Below are 21402 nucleotides of genomic sequence, written 5' to 3' on the forward strand. Positions count from 1 at the left end.
AATAATAATATACATGTATATAATAATATGAAATAGAATAATTGAAAGAACACTGGATTTTTGCCCCAGATCATTTTATTTATTATTAAAGACAGTAGATTAGCATTTCAATTTATAAACAAAAAGGTAAAAAGTAGCTTAATTTTCCATTCTACATTACATAAAATACAATATTTCCAGTACACACAATAAGACTATATATATATATATATATATATATATATATATATGCATAGTTTACATTGTCATTTTTTTGCAGTTGACTTACATAGTCTTGCAGTGAACAAAAGATTTTTTGAAAAGTACAAAATACTACATAGACTGTTGAATCAAAATAAAGTCATAAGAACAATATGAATCATTTATTTATTTATTTTGTTGTAATCCTAAAAATGTTCCAGTAGTTTTACATGGTATAGTGTGTCACACTGAGAGACATTGTTTGACATAAAAAGAGGATCTATAAAACAATCAAACTGATCTCAAATTTCACGTCAATAATATTGATTTTCAAATCAAATCTTTAAAACAAGTAACAGCTAATCTTTAATTATTATTATTAATCTTTTGCATTTCTACAGTAAACACTTAAATTAAAATATAAATACAGTATAAACTTTGATCTTTAGCTATATTGTGTACAAACTTCAGCGCAAGAACTGAGCTTTAAATGTGGAATGTAATAAGAAAGAAAGAAAGAAAGAAAGAAAGAAAGAAAGAAAGAAAGAAAGAAAGAAAGAAAGGACATTACGCATTTATCTTCCTCACTGGGTTGATGTTTTAAATATTTGCCCACTGGTAGTAAATTCTGTTGCCAAACACAGTAAAGGCCATTATGGATTTTTTTTAATTGATTTAAAAAAGAAAAGAAAAAAAATCATTAAAATAACGTGAGTATGCCCAAAAACTGCATGAGGAAACAATCAAAAAGACTGGAGAAAGTTGTTGACTCCCCCCTCACACATATATCCATCCACCTCCTCCACTTTCACTGCCAGAGCGGCTGTCTTTCTTTGCTCTCTCCCTCCAGAGAAAGAATGAAATAAAGCAAAGCTCATTACCTCTTTCTTTCACAGCTCCTCCAGGCTCCAGCTCTGCAACAACTGCCCCCGCAACACACAAACTTCACACACGACATGCACATGCACCTCACAAACATGCAAACATACACACGCCACAGAGTCAAGAGCCTGGGAGGGCCTCAGCTGAGCTTCTGATAAAACTCAGGCTGAAAAAATTCAATAGAACTTTGGATCATTAACGCATAACATACATTAATATATGATCCAAAGCTTTATTGGATGTTACAACTTGTATATATATATATAAGGGCTATCAAATTATTAATCGCGATTAATTGCATCCAAAATAAAAGTTTACATTGTGTTTACATACTATATGTGGGTGCACTGTGTATAATTATTTTGTGTGTGTATATATATATATATATATACACACACACACTCACACACACACATGTGTGTATATTTAAGAAAAAAATATTATATATATAAAATATGTATATGTATATAATATAAATTATACATAAATCTACATACAGTACATACATGAAAATATTTCTTTAATATATACAAGCATGTGTGTGTATTTATATATAATAATTATACAGAGTGCACCCACATATTTTATGTAAACACTTTTATTTTAGATGTGATTAATCATGATTAATCGTTTGACAGAACCTAATATATAATAAAAAACTTGTTTCTTTGTATATATATATATATATATATATATATATATATATAAACAGGAAATATGTTATTAAACCCTTGATCATGCCTTTTATTTTTAAAGCTTAAAAAGGCTAATAAATTTAAACAAAATTTTATCTTTGATTTTGAATTTTTATCTTTAAATTCATTAGCCTTTTTTATTTTTGCTCTTAATTGGGGGAACAAAAGAATCCAATGACTCAAAGTGACATTACGCCTACAGTAATGTACGGAAAATGACATGGTTACAAAACCATGAAATGAGCTTTACTTTTAATGACAGATTAAAGTGTAAAACATCAATAAGAGACACTTTCTCCCCGATGTTTCTCTGTAACTTTAGCTTTGACTTTGAGAGGAGCTCATCCTGGGCTTCCGTGTGGGCAGCCTGAAGCCTCAGGTGGGACCTTTGACCTGGGGAGAGCAGCAGTTGGACCAGGCAATCCATCATAGAGCCGCGGCTGTCAGGACGAGCACTCAGCCGCGTGTGTGTCTGTCACCGCGGCATAGCGGGGCTGCTTAAAGGCAATCATGTCAATCTGGATGGCACTGCTCAGACGGAGCGAGAGCGATGGGAGGTGGCAGGGAAGGCACACTCAGCAGACGGCACTAGAGGGCTGTGTTTGGCTGCTTAAAATGTGTGTGGCAACATGTATATTTATAATAATATGCGCAGGATATCTTTGTAAAACCCCCTCGCGTGTCTATCCACTGACCCACCTGTCAGTCAAAGCTGGTCATTGCGGATGAATCGATTGCCCTCTGAGTGCTTCCCGTAGTAGACATAACGGCACTTGGTGAAAACTCCTGAAAGTGAGAGGGGACAGCATGTCAAAATGACATTTAACAACAACGTCAATGTCAAAACAACTCTGGGAATTCAGCGGTGTATCTATGAGCTGATGTCCTAATGTCCTGTTTGGACTGTTACATTTTATTAGCACAAAATTACACATAACTGCTGGTTGATATTTAAATACACCTTCTAAATGAATGATTGGTGTCTAACAGTGCATGCGCAAGGTGAATGTTGAGACAGAAGAGTCCACTAAGTGGCAATACACAGTTGTGATGTACTGTGTAGTAATCCAAGAAAAAGTGACACAAAACATTAAATAAAGCAGTTTATCATTTTTTTTAATGAAAGTGACATGTGAATGCCAAGCATGGTGACCTGTACTCTGAATCTGCATTTAACCCATCCAAGTTAGTTAGAAGTAGAGAGTAGTGAATACACACTGCAAACCATAAACACCCCCCCTGGAGCAGCCATTTTGTGGCACTAGGGGTGTGATTGGGGGTTAGGTGCCTTGCTCAAGTGCTCCTTGCTCACCTCAGTCATTTCCTACCGGTATTGAGAATTGAACCTGCAACCTTCGGGTTACCAGACTGAGGGCCTTTCCAAAGACCCACACTTGCGGTCTTGGCCACTTGTGCATGCGGCAGGAAGTGGGCGCGCAAGACTGTCCCATTTTTTTTTTAAAAAATCCCAAAGCATAGTGCACTAAATGCACACTAAACCCACACTATATTGAATACCACATCAGAGCGGTATCCCAACATGCATTGGGTTCGGGAAATATCTTTGCGCTGAATTAATGTATAGGTATATATGGATAGATGGATGGATGGATGGATGGATGGATAGATGGATAGACAGATAGATAGATAGACGTAATACAAGCAGATCAGCAATAACAAAGTTATTTTTATGATTTAGACACAAAATCACAAAATAATACTTTTAAAAAGCATGTGTATTATCAACACATTCTCATCTCAAGACATCATCTAACTCATGCTTTTGACCATACGTCAACATCCGACGCTATCCTAGATGACGCGGGTAGGTTTAGGTCTGGGGTAGGGTTAAGGTTAGATAGCGTCATCTGACTGACGTTAAAGGGTGCCCTAAAACGTTGGATGTAGACGTATGGTCAAAAGCGTCAGTTAGATGACGTCTTGGGATGAGAACGGGCTGGTATTGTGATTATGAATCTGTGAACCAAAAATATGTTGCAGTTCTCTAGTTATATGTTACCATTTATCCATCAGAAAACGTTTGTCAGTAAAGTACACAAACACTACTGCAAATATAAAACCCAGAATCTGTCTCCAGAATCTGTCATTTCTCACTCATATTTCTGGCATGAAAGGTGTGTCGAGGGAGACAGTGTATCCGTCTAAAGTCTGAGAACACTAGAGAGACAACATTTAGCCTGAGGGCATTGTCTAGACAATAACAAGCCAAGAGATTGCTTTCTTCAGAGAGAGAGAGAGAGAGAGAGAGAGAGAGAGAGAGAGAGAGAGAGAGAGAGAGAGAGAGAGAGAGAGAGAGAGAGAGAGAAACCATAATGGTGTAAATCACTGAGCTCACTGTACTGATCCAATGTTTGATAACATGACCATTTGCTTTGTTCATTGTCCATCATACAATGTCCAGACACTCTGAAGGTGTGTGAGAGAGACACTGTGACAGGCCCTTAAAGGAGCATTAACACTCATACAAGGCAAGAGCGCAGATGTTTAACACAGATGACTATTTTTAATATGATACTGTGTGAACTATGGAAGCCCTAAACCGCAACATAAAAAAAAAAAATCTGTAAAAAAAAAAAAATCTAAAATTACGAGAATAAATTCACAATATTTTACGAGAATACAGTTTTCTTCTTTCTTTTTCTTTTAGAGTAAATAAATGCCTCGGACATGGATTTAAATATACTAGTAGCTTCAACCAGCCCAGCTTGGGCTTTCAACAAAAGGAAATTCTACAGGTGCTAATCTACCAACAAGGTATTACAATTTGTCCTACGACGTTACAAAATATACTGTGCCGGAATAGACTTAACATTGCTAAGACCTTGCTTGACGGTTGCTAAGGTGGTTTTCTGGGGAGGTCTGAGCGGCCCTAAAGACAGGAATGTTGCTATGATGCTTAATCACAACAAAACTCATCATCAAGCAGTGATTAATGGAAAATTAGCAAAGACTAATCTGGCAACACATACTTTCTCCTCCTAAGCATTGAGACCGGTCATAACTCATTGAACGTGCGAGAGTCCGTTCCCTTATCTCATACATCAACAATATATGTCCTGGCAAACCAGTGTTAGGAACAAGACCGCAGCGTTTGTATTGTTTACATCTTTTTGCTTTTCTGAAAACGCTATTTGACTGAGGACTATAGGTGATGTGTCGAGACAGCCCAGTCTGAGTGTGTTAAAGACAGGATCGTTCTGACATGCTGGCATGAGAAAGAGAGAGAGAAATAGAGCCGCTTGATGGATGTGGCAGACTGCAGCTAGGTGTCAGCGCTTTAGTAAATGAGGCAAGGACAAGTGGCATTAATGCTGTCAATGATCTCCTGACAGGAAAACAGATACGGCGCTCGCCGCCGTTTTTAAATAGACATCAAGTGCATTAATGACAAAAAAGGGCAGGCTTCAAACAAAGCTCGTGAGTGATGGGCGAGCTGCGGCAGCGCTCTGAGCGTGCCACTAACATAATCCGAAAAGACACTGTCAGAGCCGGAGAGAGACGGGCCCTGAATCGCACGTACTGACAGTGAACAGAGATGAGGACAGAGATACTGGTGCCATATTAGTGCCAAGCATATTCCAACACCAGTCTAGATCCTAACCAACTCTGACACTTTCATTCTCCCGTCGCTTCAAAGTAGCCGCTCCTCCCCTACTTCACCCGCAACGAATGAGCGAACGGCAACCAGCCTTCTCTGACGTGTCACTCCAGTCCCTGCTCTCCTTCCGCAACGAGTTAGTTGCGGCCCGCTCGTGTCAGCCCGCAGGCCCGGAGACAAACTCAGTCAATCTAAATTTGGACTTTTGTAGCCGAGCGACGCTCATTTTCCTTGCCATCCTCGCCAGTTGAGGTGATCCAAACTGTGAAGTGTGAGGAGATGTCTGTTCGCATCAGATCAGACGTCTACACCGGTGTCAGCCCGGTGTAGAACCAACCCCCCCCCTCGCTCTGCGGACAGCTCTGCCAGTGCAAGTACTTGTTCTGAGGGGGTGACAGGGTTTTTGCACTCCAGCTGATGCAGTTGCCCTGAGGATGGATGGTAGATTTCAGGACATTCTCGTACACTTCACCTCACCAGGATATAAGACTAGCCCCGACCGCAGTGATAACATCCTAAATGCTGCAGCAGCCCTTCAGTGACAGTGAAAGAGATCACATTAATATCAAAAAGCATTATAACCTGACAAAAAAAAACTCATGCAGGGAGCTATGTTGTCATGTGACAAGAAAACAACCATAAAACAGGAAGTAAAAATCACAAAGAGGGCCCTGTAGACCCTCCGGACTGTCATTTTTAATAACTTACTTAATGATCATCAGCATGATAAGAAGATGACTTATTATTTTACACACATTTTTTTTTTTTACTTTTCAGATAATAACATGAATAATAATAAAATAAAACATAACAATATTCAATGTTTCGATTTATTTAAAAAAAAAGTAAACTTATTTCAGGTTGAGTACCCAGAAAACTGTTAAAAATGATCCAAGTATCTCATTTTTATTGTAATTTGTAATTTCAATAAAGTTTTCATTTTTTTAGGTGGAAGAAAAATATTTTACCAATTCTTGTTTGCACTATATGATATTTTGAAGTAGTAATATATACATGAATAATGTACGGTATGAACTAGATTTTTCAGGCATTGTTTGTTATTGACCCTGCAATGAGTGCAGCATTTGATCCGAGTAGAGAACAGCACGAGATTAATAAAATGTGTCTCAGTTCAAGCTGGAATACTGCAGCCTGGCTGCCTTCTCAAATATTCAGGGCTTTAAAGGAGCGGTCAGTGAATGCAGCAGGTCTGGGAGATGTCCATCCTGTTCCCCTGCAGACTGACTTCTTTAAACCACCTCTTTGGGGAGCACAGAGAGGAAAACACACCTACAGTAGGCCTGCCAGGGCCAGGGAAGCATGTTTAGCGTAAACTGGCAGCTAGGGTGATGCGTGATATAGTGCAGCCCTCTGCAAATTGTGCACACAGCAGCCAGCTTCCACAGCTGGACTCTTATTACATCAGGAGAAAAGGTAAAATGCAGAAGCAGCTATTTCTTACATCACCTGTTAGTGGAAAGCAGAGTTTCGCTTGGACCCGTGGGGACGGCTGATGAGCTGATAGCTAATATATATAAAAAATAAAATTTTAAAAAACCCCACCGTGTCAGGGCCTGTTCTTCTCTTTATTCCAGACACTCACATACAGCCATTACAGTGACAGATTAAAAGTTTTCAGAAAGCTAATGTTTCCATGCTGCATATTCTGGCAGGGGAAAGGTTGAAAGCATAGTTCCCATCTTGTCATACCTGGATGTTTCGTGAGGAGAGGAGGTTGTTTTCATGAGAGATGGAGACAGGACCGGCACACTCAAAGCTTATTAGAAACAACAGTCCTCCACAGCCTCTCCGTGACCTACTATCACAGGCGGTGAGGAGGAGAGCGCCTGACGTCCTGGAAATCTGCTGTCTTTGCTTTTCTTCCTCTGGCAAAACTCCGGTGAAATCATAATAGCCAGTATTTATCACACCGCTAGCACCAGTGTGAAAAATAGAATAAAGCTCACACACTATACAAGCTTGTTTTACTACTTGCACTACAACTAGTTCTAGAGTGTTTCCTGCACCGTTGCAGTGCCAAAAAATAAATAAATAAAAAAATGGCATTCTAGTTTTGAACAATACAAAGATAAACAGACAACACGTCTGTCTGTTGCCTCGTATTTGTTGCAATATATGTATTGAAATTGGTTTTTGTATGAATATTTCGATGCATACAAATCAGAGGTTGATTGATTTGGATAAAAATTGATGATACTATAATAATGTGTTTAAAGACAGGAAAAAAATTGTGTTGATACAAGGAAAATTGATAAATTGTGTCACTTAAATACCAATAATAATCAGGATATCAGGATATGGAGAAAAATCCTGCAATGTTTTCGTCAAAAACCTTCATTGAGTAAATAAATATATATATATATATTTTTAAGTGAACTACTCCTTTAAATATTACCCCGATTGTGTTTGGCTGAAAGAAGAATCAATGAAACAAGAGTCAATTGTGAGATAATTTTCATTTTTGCGTGAACTACACATTTGAAAGGCTTGGAGAACTGAGAAAAACCCGAATCTGACGAGCTCTTCTAAACAAAATTCATCAAATGGCTGCTGAAGTGATATGCATACAATCAGCTTCTCTCTTTTCAAGGGCCATCAATATGTCAAGGAAAGACATATCCGAAGGATGTAGCTCTTAACATCAAGGTTATCTATGCTCTGCTCCCTCTTTCTCAGAGCCTTTTCCTGTGCTCTCCCTGTATCCCATGCTCTCATCAGCCCTGCAATCAATCAGGGTAATAATGTTGTGGGAAAAAAAAATCAATTAACAATGCAATTAAACTTTCCTTATTATCTTCCAAGCTTGAAATAATACCTAAAGGGAAGCCGGACCGACATCCGCGAGGGTGCGAGAGGGTGAGTTATGGCTGTGAGCAGCTGCAGCCATGAGCTTTTGCTATTATATGAGCCTCAATATATCTGCCGAGTCCCTTTATCAGTCTGCAGCAACATCCTGTGATGGAGTCCTCATTATCTGGCCTTACAACAACCGGCTCTGACCTACAGCTGTTGGGGCTAACGCGTAATCAGGTTGTTTTTTCAGGTAATGCATTACTTGTCAAATCTACACTATAATGCCTCAGTGGAATTCAGCTGTACTTGCTATTTGTAGCTGATAAAATAACAGGATATGTGCTTCAGAGCTAGAGTTGCAGCCTTCAATGAGCATCTTGTTATTTCTAACAGAAAAAAAAAAGAAAAAAAAAAAGACGAAAACTATTCTTTGGGCAAAACGTTCAGGGCAATTGCAATTGTTGTGCAAATACACTTATGCTGCATTAAAACGTCAAGAAGCATATTTGCTTTGCATGCAAACTGAAAGAGAAAAATTATATACTTCCAAAGTAAGAATGCCTGCAAGCCAAGCATAGCACTGAATGAGAGAGATTATTAATGCTACTTTTAAAAGTATCGCTCCCCACCACTGCAGACCAACACAGAAAAGCCTCAAGAGTCTTTTTGACATGTAAATAGCGCCTGAATTATCATCTTTTAAACACTCGCTAATGATAATTCATGACTTGAAATGTCACAGTTCACTGATTTCGTCCACAGATCTTTAGAGTTGTTATTGGAGACAACCGCAATAAAGTCGAAGCTGTATTTTATATGATTTTTACAGCCACGTCTGTTAACCAAAATAAGAAACTACTGCTGGCCTGCCAGAAGACAGTTTTAATGACATCCTGAAGGCAACGCTCTGCATGTTACTGCATTCACTTAGAGGTCAAAGACACAGATAATAAATATGAGGAACCAGCAGAGACGAATATCCACATGAACTGTCAAAGAGCAGCTGCGTTCCCCTGCCTCCACTCATCCTAACGTCCTAAGAAACGAAAGAAAAGAAGGGAATGTTGGAGGATATTAAATTAGTACCCTGGATAATGTCACTTATTCAATCAAAAGGGAGGCTGAAGTTGTGATGGTGTACTGGGCCGCAGTTCAAATGGAGCCATATGCAGCTAAAGTGGACTGGCTTTATGCCCGAAGCCTCCGATGAACCGCAAACTACTGACCACTCCTGACACACATGCAGATGTGTGGCACTGAAAGGATGAGACTGGTTTTCATCATGAGAAAAACTCGAGACACAGAGACGTCTCGTTGAAGAATGGGTCAAGAATCAGAGGCATCAAAAGTTAAGAAAGAGTCTTGTTGTCTTCAGGGGGAAAATGTGACTGAGCTTTGAAATAAAATAAACACTTTAGCATCTGTACTTTACTCTGGAAAAAACCTCAAGCAACCTCGCTCTGAATCTGCAAAAATGTGGGAGTTTCTACTCAAAGCAACTGAGAAAAAGAATTCGTGAGTGCGTCTTTGAGAATGTCAATCATCTGTTGGGAGCAACCGAGGGAAGCTAAATTCATAACTTACCGAGTTAAACTGACATTTGTTCTCATGCAATAAAAAATATTTAGTCCATTAAACATAAATACCTGTCATTATGATGCATGCACTGGATGCAAGCCTCCCCATTCCCCACTGATGTTTATTACAGCCAAACAACTGCAGCGCCTGCATGTTTTCAACTTTAGCGTATTGATTAAACTTTTAAATGGTTGCCATATAACCCAGGGACATCAGGAAGATTAATTTGCGTCAATGTTCATCTGTAATTCATTAGCCATTTATACCCCACATCCACATGGGCTATCAAGAAAATGCAGGCCATTTTTCACTCGAGCTCAGTCTTGGGAATGGGAAGTGAAAATTGCACCGCATACAAATAAGACCGGTGGCTTAGGGAAAGAGAAAACGGCTAAAAATGCTACCAAGGCCAAAAACACATAATTGAACCAGTATTCCTAATGAAACTAATGCTTCCTCCATGACAGTGCCTTGTAAGACCACTACTAGTATATTCATTTTAGAACAGGAATATTGCCATAAACTTTCATTTCATGTATTGAGCCATTAGAAACTTTCATATGCTTTATCGTTATACTGAATGTTGTGCACATCTTATTATCTGATATAATTGTGTTTTTGCACATTGATTATATGGTGATCAAACATTTATGTATATGGTATATGACCTATTCACAGTGTTATGTGCAGTGATAAGCCAGTATCGGGGAGTAACTAAAATAGCAAAAGTCTGCATTCATTGATTTATTCTAGAGAATCAGTTAGTTTGGAAAGTTAATAAGATTCATAACGATTTGAGTTCATAAGACATATTATAGGTCTTTGATTTATAGTCAACGACGTATTTAAGTTTACCGTTTTTCACTTATATAAGTCATAATTTCACATTGTACCTTTCCAACTCTAACAATTATCTATGTCATGTTCATTTCAACATGCTGTGTTGTAAAACAGATTATTATATACAGTATATTCTGATATCATTTGAGGGTTAGCTTGATGCATTGAAGGTGAGGGTCTGAAGAGAGTTTCTTTGTCCTTGCTATCTTTAGCAAGTCTATAACATCCACCGATCTGCCGGAGGGTCTCGTGCTAATGAAGTGATGTGAAATATTATTATCATTTTTTTTTTTCTCAGAGTTTTTCCATTAATTCTGAAAAAAGCCCAGAAGATGTGTAAAATAACTTTTTATATTTATTTACCCAGTTCTCAGAATACCATTGGCTGTTTGGGTGAATCTCGAAATGCTTGTCAAAATGTCTTGGTCATATTTCCCCATTTATAAATATATAGGACATTTTTTGGGACAAATTAATTTTTTTTAATCATATTTTAGTTTCAAACAAAATGATGAAGAGAAAATTATCCAAAAGAGGCTTAAGTAATGTTTAAGTTTTTCATGTTTTGATTTGAGCGAAGGTTCTTCACCTGTGTATTTCCTATCAAAGGCAGCTTTGGACTTTCATGAATTCCCTGGATTCCCAGCTCTTTAAGTCAGTTCTAAACCTAAAGCAACAAAGGTAAACATGATAGTCAAGCATGGATGAGGTCTGGCAATGAGAAAAGGTTGAGAGATTTGCTCTAGCTAGAGGGCCTGTCAGGAGAAAGCAGCTAGTTCATGCCTCAAAAGCTCTGATCAATACCAGCTTGATATTTTGTTGAATTGCCCATAGTATTCTGCGCCACAGGCCTTTCATATCACCAGAGCTGTTGATTGTACTCTATTTCACCCAGCAAAATAACCATTAGCCATTATGCAGTTTTAATGGCTGTCCGTTCAATGGTGTTAACCTCCACACTTTCACTTTTAAGAGGACACGGCACTGCAAAAGCACGAGACCCTCGTGAGATTACCACAATCAAATATTATGAATTGAAAGCGGCAGTATTCATTAATGAAGTCCTCAAACGGCTCACCTGATAAGGGCCTATCATTCTTTGTGCTCCAACTTATGAAGTTCAAGAGGAAATTGAATTCTGGAGGACATACATTTTGACTGAAGAAAGAGATTATAGCAGCAGCCTAATTCAAGTCTGGTGAAATTAATTTCAATGACATTTATTCTACATAGAGCAAGTGTGCGCAAGGCACACAGTGGCTCTGGGCTCTGGAGATAAGGGGAAGTCATTTGAGGTTGGGTGCTCCAGCAGTTTACAAAGCCTTAATCTCCTTGGAACAACTCGTGGTCTATCATAAGGAGACTTACATGCCGGCTAACAGCCATTCGGCGCCTGAATTTCCCCTGCTGAGGGATGACTTTAGCACTTCCACTGTAAAAGAAGGATTGGTACGAGTACATGTCAGCGTGGTGCTGGTGCGGTGAAAGGGTCTCGTTGGGTGTGGGGTCACGACATAAAAGATGCCACACACTAATTAACCACTGCAGCATCTTTATATGACCTGATTGGTCATTATGATTTAATAACCATTTGTGTCAAGGACGTTAAGTGTGATTTGATAAGAATAAGGTATTACAGAAGGAACATTTTCTGGGGCTGACTGACTTTAGTCATCATTAGCAAGCGCTTCCTAATTAAAAAGAAAAGCTGATAAGTCATTCAGACCTCGATAAATTGTGAAAAGTTTGCTGATTTCAGTAATGGACCCATTAATAATGCTGATGGGAAAGTTGCTCATTTCAAATTGAATCCGAGTGACATGATTCAATAACAATGTGGTGGTAAATGAATCATCGCAGAAAGATCGCAGCACTTTTTAATCGCTTTGACATTGGAGGTCGGCTCGAGTTAACGAGGGTCTAAATCAGTGAGCAGTAAATGTTAATTATCCACCACAAACACCAGAAGAAGGAAAAGAGTGTGAGAAACACTATAAGGTCATTATTAAAACAAACCTGTTCAAAGTCAAAATGTGACTGATGACTGTATGTGAGATCATTACTAGACTCAAAACGAGATTACTATTTCAAATGGTTGTGACTGAAATCTCTTTCATGAAATGTATCGTCTGGTCAAATTTGGATAACAGTCTTTCTTGGGACAAAACACGCCCATGCGCAGCCACACTTCATCTGCCATTAGAATTATTACACTATCACTTACTAAAAGAGAAAATAACACAACACTTGATAAATAAATATTTAAATTTACATAAATGTGAATCTATTTTAATCAAAATTTTACAAACATTACCTTAATGATGTTTCACAACATTTTGTTAACAATTTCAGATAAAAACGAAAGCCGTCTTCCGGTATTCTCCCATTTTTCTCTTTTTATTCTTAATTGCAGTGCTTAAACTCTGGATTTATAATACTTAATTATTTATTATATATCTGATGAAATAAACTGTATGACAGTTAAAGGCTCAATTAAGTTTGGCCTAAATGAATTCCTCAGAACATGTTTGTTAATAGATGAATCCAAAATATTTCCTCTGTACATAAACTTTTGGAATTTTTTCCCCTTCTTTCGCCTGTTCCTCCCCTGTCATGTCTCAAGAATCAGTTCAAGCTTAACTATGAGCGATATGACAGAAATCTCTGACTTGAGGATGTAGGTTTAATACATTACTAACTTTAGCGGGCAGTTGGACAGATAGGTCACATGAGTGTGTGTTGATGTTAAATATAATGATGAAGGATGTGACAGATCTCATGCATCAGTAAGCAGTGCGGCTCCTTGCTCAATGCCATTTGGAATTAATGTCAAACATAATATGGCCACCAATCCATGGAAATGAATGGACGTCAACATATCACAGTGCTCATTTCACTCACAGAGAGAGACCACAAACAAAGCTTATCCAAACAATAATTTATATTTTTTTAATGTTTTTAAAATGTATTTACATACTTTCAAATTAATATTTGGCAAACTTTGAAATAACTTATAGTTATTAGAGTTGTAGTTATTCTACAAAAGAGTAAATAACTAATTAAAATGGCAAAAACACAACAACATTTTAAACCTTAAATATGAAAATTGTAAATGAAAAAATTCAAAATGTTAATGACAAATATAATAGTATCTCAATGGTATTTCTAAAGAATTAAAAAGGTGGTAAAAAATGGGATATAGTTGTGTTCCATGTGCCTACGCCTCTCAAACTAACTCACTTTATAAAATCTACAGCACAGGGGAAAGGAACCAGTTTGGGTGAAAGCAATATACCACGCTAGGTCTCCCATCAGCTGCTCTGCTAGGTCAACAAACAGCCTGATCTTTCCCGAAGCCAACCGTCAATTACCGCACAGATACACGGCCTTCTTGCTGTCTTAAATAAAGCGTCTGACACTCCCCGGAGTGACACATATCAATACCGATCTGACAGCCCCTGTTGCCACCTCAGCCACAGAAGAGACGAGCTGCACCTGCCTCACCGTGGGACATGTGTCTGCTTCGCCACTTCCCCCTGCAGAGAGCACACACAGCCTCACTTCTCTTCCTGTGTTTGAGTGCCTTGTGCTATTTTCCCAAGCCCATTATTATATTCATTTCAGCATGGCGTCTGAGGCCTGTTGGTCTGGTACCTGAGGCTGCGGAGCCCACTGTTGTACAGTGATTTGTCATGACATCCTGACAGAGAGCAGGGAGAGGGGGCATGAAGGGAAAAGAACAAGGGCTGAGTCAAGCCGCTGCTGGCCCGGGCTCTGTGTGGCTTCTGGGTGTGCCCCTCTCGCCCCACAGCTCGTGTCCCGGAGCCTGGTGTCACTATGACGGTGAGGGGCATCAGTCAGACCGGAGCTTCATCTGACTGGAGAGGATCAATCTCCCACCTTAATGCGAGCGGACACGGTAAAATATCCTTTAACACTGTGTGCTGCCCTCCCGCCCCTTTCTGAGAATCCAACTGCCAGATGATCTTTGGTGTGGAAGCTCGTATTGCAATTCTTGAGAAATACACTTTTGTATGAAATGGTATGCTAATGTAATGTTAATGCTATTGTCCACCTTACAAAACAATGATTATGATAGTTTCTAGACATCACATGTAGGTTTCTAAAGAGCATTTTCGAAGCCCAAAGTGCGTGGAGCCAGCAGTCGCCATCTTGGCAGCGTGTCACTCCCAGATAACTGAAAATGGGCAAAGAGGCGAGATTAGCTGAGGTGACGTGACAGCTAACAGACGGCTAGTAGTGACAGCAGCGGCAATCCATCTGTTACGCAAGTGGCCACGCCCATAATTATCTATAATAACTTTAAGGCTTAATATGATTTAAACGGATGAGTTATCCGTTTAAAAAAATCCACCCCCTTAACAGTTGTCATGAAGGGCAAAAATAGCTATTTAGACCAAAACCAGTTTTTGCACCAGGCTCTAAAAAAAAAAAAAAAAATGCTGTAAAATTGGGCATATTTGCATAAGGTTCTATGGGATTGACTCTCTTTTAGAGCCTGTCTCTATGGGCCAGTTGATGAATTGCAGTTTAAGTCACTTTAAGTCCGACAGACTGGAAGGTTGCCGCTTGGTTTAAAAGTCTAAACATTTACATTACTAGGTGAAATTTTGCTTTCGAAAGCCAGTCATTTAATTAGGAACCTGTGCGATCGAAGTTCACCCCAAAAATGTCCCATGTAGATTTCGCATCAGGTTCAAGTTACTCAAATTTGTCACATTAAATAAAATAGAAACCTGCTTGGTTTGAAAGTGACCTTTGTGTGAGCGTTGTCTCATGCATTGCTATTCTATTGAAAATAGACATTTTTCCCAAATTAGCACCTTAAGTAAGCATTCAATTTTTTGAATGGACAATGTGAAGGTTAAAAACTACCCGATGGCAATCACTTCAAAAACAGTGACCACAAACAAAGGTACTTGTAAAAGTCAATGGCCAATCACTGGCCAAACAGATATAATTTGCAGCGGTATCTGTTTGTGCGAGTGCTTCAATGACGGCACTGCATTCATTTAGAATGGGAACTAAACTGACTGAAACTATCTGCGGATTCAATGGTTTTAATGCACACCGTCCAGCCAATCATAATAAAGCATTCAGACACACATAAGTGACTTTAGCAGTATGAAAAATGTATAATCTGACACCAATTTATTAAAAACAATCAATAATGATGGTATTGATATATCTCAGAAACAATTTGTAAGTGACGCTGACTTGATTTTGTAGCTATCAACCATAATTGAATGTGAATTTACATAATTAAATGAATCAATTGAAGCGTCGGACATAAAATAGTCATATATTTCTGTATATAAAACAATAAAGTAATGCTCACATGGAGATAAAACACTCGAGAGAAAAAAAAAATCTAACTTTTTTTTACGTTTTTGTTATAAAAAGGAGTTGAACATTTTTAACAAACAGCCAAACTATTCCAGAGTTATGATGAATTTCAGGCGGATTTCAATGACCGCACAGTACTGCACGCCAGCTAAAATCTGCTTTGAAACCCAAAATTGAAAAATGAGTAATGAAGCCCATGAATGTAATGATAGGGATTGCAATGACTCTAATAGTATTAAACTGACAGCAGAGGCTAAATCCAACGCAAGGCTTTGAGTCGCAATTACAAAAGCGCTCCCGTCTGACAGGGGCCTACAGATAGAGACCTTACAGTTGAGAAGAAAGAGAAAATAATATCCTGGGGAATTATAATGGATGATCTCAGGAGGTTTGGATACATGAAGGCAGGCCAGCGATGATGAGACACGATTGACGAGGCCCTCTACATCCCCCTTTTAATGGATGGCTTTACTTTAAGTCTCCTCTTCCTAATTAATAAGACACATACAGTTTGCAGATGCAGGAGGAATGGAGCGGAGAAGATGAGGGGGTGATTAACGACATAACAGTCAAGCCGAAGAGAACGTCCCCCCCTCCTCTCCTCGACATCCTCGGACCGTCGTCAGCACCCTGCACATCCCCTGACAGGTGGAATAATAACGGTCATACATCACTGCCCCCGAAAAGTCCAATAACCTAAATCTTCACTTGCCACACAGCCCGAGACTCAATTACTTTATTGACATGTAATCTTCATAAGGGGAGAAATATTGAGCATGTAAGGTCAGTCGGTTATGAAGACGTATTATCATATTATCTGCATGGGGGTTGTAGGGGCTAGGACCTGACAAAGCTAATTATAATCGTACATGTTACCGGGCTCCAAGCGCATTATGTGCTTGGCTGCATGAGTGAGTCCGGGCAGACGAAGGGAAGGACAGGGGGTGGCTGTCCAAATATAAGAAAGCCAGGATGTCCTTTTAAGGGCATCAGAACTAATGAAGTCAGATATCATCCAATATGCGTCTAGCGCCATAATCTGTCTCATTCATTCATTCATACTGTATATCTATATCGCAAAGGCATAAAATCCTGCTAGATAAAGAAGGGATTGCCTGTTGCATGGGATATTGGAGCATAATAATACCTATTAGCTGTGGCGTGCTCATGTTAGACCAAAGGAAAAAACCTACCTTGAACAGAGCTTAAAGTTCAGCAAATATCAGTTCTGATTTGCGCAGTGACTTGAACAGTTGAACTGCACAAATGTCACTGTTAGTTAGTGATTCTGGAAGCCGAGCCCCCCTTTCCCATCCCCAAGGTTATCTTAATATCAGCCAAGCCTCCGCACTGGTCATCATCACCATATATTACGCCGTATTCAGATAAACAGGACTGTATGTGAAAACCAACGTGATATTTCGGCTTGTCCTCCAGCCGACAGCGTTCCTTTGACTGCTACTTTTACAGGACTGGATTTAATATCCTGAGAGTAGCACTCCCAGTTTTTTCTTGGGGAAAAGCTATGGCTACTTTAAGGCACAAACACAAAGTATGGCCCTGAGTCACAACATGAACGGGGCAGCCGGGTCACTGGATATGAACACGCCTTTGCTCGCTTCCTCGCTGAGGGAGGAATTGCACTTCAGGACATGTGTGTTCATTCCGATGTGTTTTATTTCATGTCATTTTTGTCTTTTATATGCTTCTTGCTTTCTGAGAACAAACCGTGTTGAGCTTGTATCTTAGGCGATGCTGAATGGAAAACTAGTTTGCTGGAGGTGGTACAATTTCAAGCTGCTCTCAGGGGAGGCTGGTTAACAGAGGCTTAATGGTGTCAAGTGCAGAGGCGTATTTTAAGAGTATTTGTGAAGATCTGAGCTCTAAGAGACACACACATATACACTTCTGTTCAGAAGTTTACACAGCCTTTGCAGAATCTACAAGACGTTTATCATACACAACTATCACAAAAGACTACAAGCAGCCAGTGGAGATGCCTGGAAAACACAATATAAAGAACCAAAGGCATGTGAATTGCTGACTTGTGGACTTTGATATTGTGTAAATATTAAATTGTGTCAGTGAGAAATTAATACTTTTATTCAGCAAGAACACATTTTTGGATTTTTGATAAAATAATTCAATAAAAAATGGTGTTTTTTATGGAGGAGGATTAGGGCCAAGCAATTATAAAAAAATTAAAACCATCTCGAGATTAAAGTCATTTTAATGTGAGATTAAACTCGTTAAATTTCGATAAAAAAGTCGGAATACAAGTTTGAGAATAAACTCATTAAATATCGAGATTAAAGTCATTATAATGCGAGATTAAACTCGTTAAATTTCTAGAAAAAAAGTCGAAATACAATCTTGAGAATAAACTCATAAAAATATCGAGAATAAAGTCGTGTTTCAAGAAAAAATCGAAATACAATCTTGAGAATGAACTAATTAAATTTTGAGAATAAAGTCATTGTGTTTCGGGAAAAAATCCTCTTTAAATTTCGAGAATAAAGTCGTGTTTCGAGAAACTGTCTCCATGGTTACTTTGTAAAAACCTCTGTATTGCTGCCACACTACCTTTTATGAAGTAGCTAACTTATTGGTTGTGTACACCTCCATCCATAGAATGTGATGACTGTAACCATCTATACAGCCATTAATGGCAATGCAGTACATACGGTTTTAATTGATCAAAGTCCATATTCCAGAGTGCAAATGGGCCAGGGCTGTTCGTTGTTTAAGTGACGGCTCAAACGTCTTTTTTCAGTAAAGTTCTGCACGAGCAAATTCAGTGACACTTTTAATGCAATACATTACTGCTAAAGTTGATAGTATTTCTTTCTTACTGAAATAAAGTCTAAAATATAGCTTGACTAGTGATCCATGTCTGCCATGTCCTCTATCAGTAGGCTATGCAATGAACACTGATCGATTGCATTATTCTCTACATTTTATTTCAACTTTTTTTCTCGAAACACATCGACTTTATTCTCGAAATTTAATGAGTTTATTCTCAAGATTGTATTTCGAATTTTATCTCGAAATTTAACGAGTTTTTTTCTCAAAACATAACGACTTTATTCTCGATATTTAATGAGTTTATTCTCAAGATTGTATTTCAACTTTTTTCTCGAAATTTAACAAGTTTTTTTCTCGAAACACAATGACTTTATTCTTGATATTTAATGAGTTTATTCTCAAGATTGTATTACGACTTTTTTCCCTCGAAATTTAAGTTTAATCTCGTATTATAATGAATTTAATCTCGAGATGGTTTTATTTTTTTATTATTGCTTGGCCCTAATCCTCTTCCGTAGTTTTTCTTATTTCTATTCATCAAAAAATATTGAGCAGCAACTGTTTTCAACAATAATTATAATAAGATGATAATTGTTTCTTGAACAGCAACTTAACAAATTAAAATGATTTCTGAAGCATCTGACGACTGGAGTAAATATGAAGAGTTCAGATGCATATAGTTTAATATATAGTTCATCATTTTATATTGTAAACATACACATTGATAAAATAAATGTATACATGGTTTTATTTAGCCCAAGTTATATGCAAGTTATTTAGCATATATAGCATTTTACATAAAAGAGATTCAATCGTAAATAATGTACAATTAAAGTTTTTATTTGAAGTTACATACAGTGCAAATTCTGCATGAACTATGCAAACCTATGAGAAAAGAGGGGTGTGTAGCACAAGTTTCAGTTGTCCATGTCAAGGCCAAACTCTAAATGAAAAACATCTCTCTGCAGTTATTTTCCAAACTCACAACTGTGAGCTGGTTAGAAACAAAATAACTAGATATTATCTAATGCAGCACATTAGCAAACGCTACAGTGAGGTTTACAACAGAACATGAAGCAGCCAAATATTTTGTGCTAATCCATTTTGTGCACAAAATAACAGTCCACTAAATGACTTTGCGAGATCAGAGAATTCATCAAACCGAGAACGACAGCAGCAGAACTTGATCCTGACATCTTACATTGGCTGTAGGTGACCTGAAGTTGAGTGGTTAAACCAGCAGCGAGACTTAAGAGGCATGATTTCCTAGGGAAATTAGGAAAGTACTCATTCAAATGACAGCAATCTGGAATTCATTTCAGTGTCTGACCTCTATGACACAGTCAACTCAACAGTCTTATAGCGACACAACATGTCAGAAATGATCACCCAATCAAATTATGACAGTAAAACAATGTGTCTGCTTACATTAATATGATGGGGAAACCTGCTCTCTTTCATTCCACTTCATGGGCAAATCATTTTGACAGAATAAAAAGTTGCCTGAGATGTGAAGCCTTGTTTGACCCAGTTATCTGTTTATTTCCAGAACCATTCTGACTGACCCAACAATTATTCGAGATGAAAAGTTAAATATGCTGAAGGAGTGCACAGCACAGCTCAAAGTACCTGACCTCAACTATCTTTGATCAAATATGACGTTAAGTTCAAGCGCCGGCTCAAATTCGGCCAAAAGTCCTGCTCCGTTTTCGAGCGAGCCATCAAATCACAGTAAATGTCAAATTCTCATCAATTTGATCTTGGAGTCTCTGACAGAGAGGATCCGCCCTCATTGACGCTGCTGCATGGCAGTGAACGCTAACTGTCCGTTTCCCAGCATTCACATGGAATAAACGATGTGCTAGGTCATTAACTTGAGCTATGCTGATCCTCCCGTAATAGCCTGTGTTCAGACATCAGACGTGGGCGGGGGTGTCTCGTGATGGTGTGCTGAGGTACAGTTGACAACAAATCAGTAAATTCACCAGGGAGCAAGAACACAGTTTTGACAACAGTCCAATGGAGCTTGCTCTAACTGACAGATGAGTTCAGTCCCTTCCACCACAATGAATTCATCCCACGAATATGTGTGGATTGAAGAGGGGAACCGGGGTCACGGGTTACTGTGTGTCAGTCATTGATTCAAATTGCTTATTAAATCATCACTGTGCTTTGTTCTTTGTTTATGCTAATGGTTTAATGACACACAGTGTCCGCAATAAATGAGCTCTTGAATCATTTTTTTAAGACAAGTTTAATAACTCTAAAAATGTCATGTGGTGTAACCAAGTAAAACATAAAAACATCTATACACTACTGTACACTACTGGTGTTGGTAAGAATTGTTTTTGAATGCCTCTTATGCTTTCCAAGGCAGCATTTATTTAATCACATATACACTTAATGAGTAATATTGTTAAATATTAGAATTTAAAATAAATGTAACTAAATCATAGAATGAAATTCATTCCTACTGTATGATGGGAAAGTTGAATTATATTATAATGTAAGAGACTTATTTATTTTAACGAGGGCCTATTTTTCCTTTTTGTTTTACATTTTCAACTTTCTTTAGTGCGTAATGTTGATGTTTGAACAAAAGTTCTGCAAAGGTTATAGTAA

The 21402-nt window shown here is 38.3% G+C and overlaps 1 protein-coding gene across 2 annotated transcripts in view; it reads right to left on the reverse strand.

Annotated features, from left to right (window-relative positions):
• Positions 1-264: 264 nt before the first annotated feature.
• lrmda (leucine rich melanocyte differentiation associated) overlaps positions 265-21402 on the reverse strand; it is a 285513-nt gene continuing 264375 nt past the window's right edge. The window contains exons 7-8 of one of the 2 annotated variants that reach the window (XM_089116851.1): positions 2457-2543; positions 265-2363 (exon numbers count right to left, since the gene is read on the reverse strand). In XM_089116851.1, the coding sequence (XP_088972977.1) occupies positions 2464-2543 (80 nt within the window). In that variant the 3' untranslated portion in view covers positions 265-2363; positions 2457-2463. Of the gene's footprint in view, positions 2544-21402 lie in introns of both variants that reach the window. The other variant, XM_039672339.2, reaches the window with a different exon arrangement.

Source organism: Pimephales promelas, chromosome 11 (assembly GCF_988280905.1).
Source record: "Pimephales promelas chromosome 11, fPimPro1.hap1.1, whole genome shotgun sequence".
Lineage (NCBI taxonomy): Eukaryota > Metazoa > Chordata > Actinopteri > Cypriniformes > Leuciscidae > Pimephales > Pimephales promelas.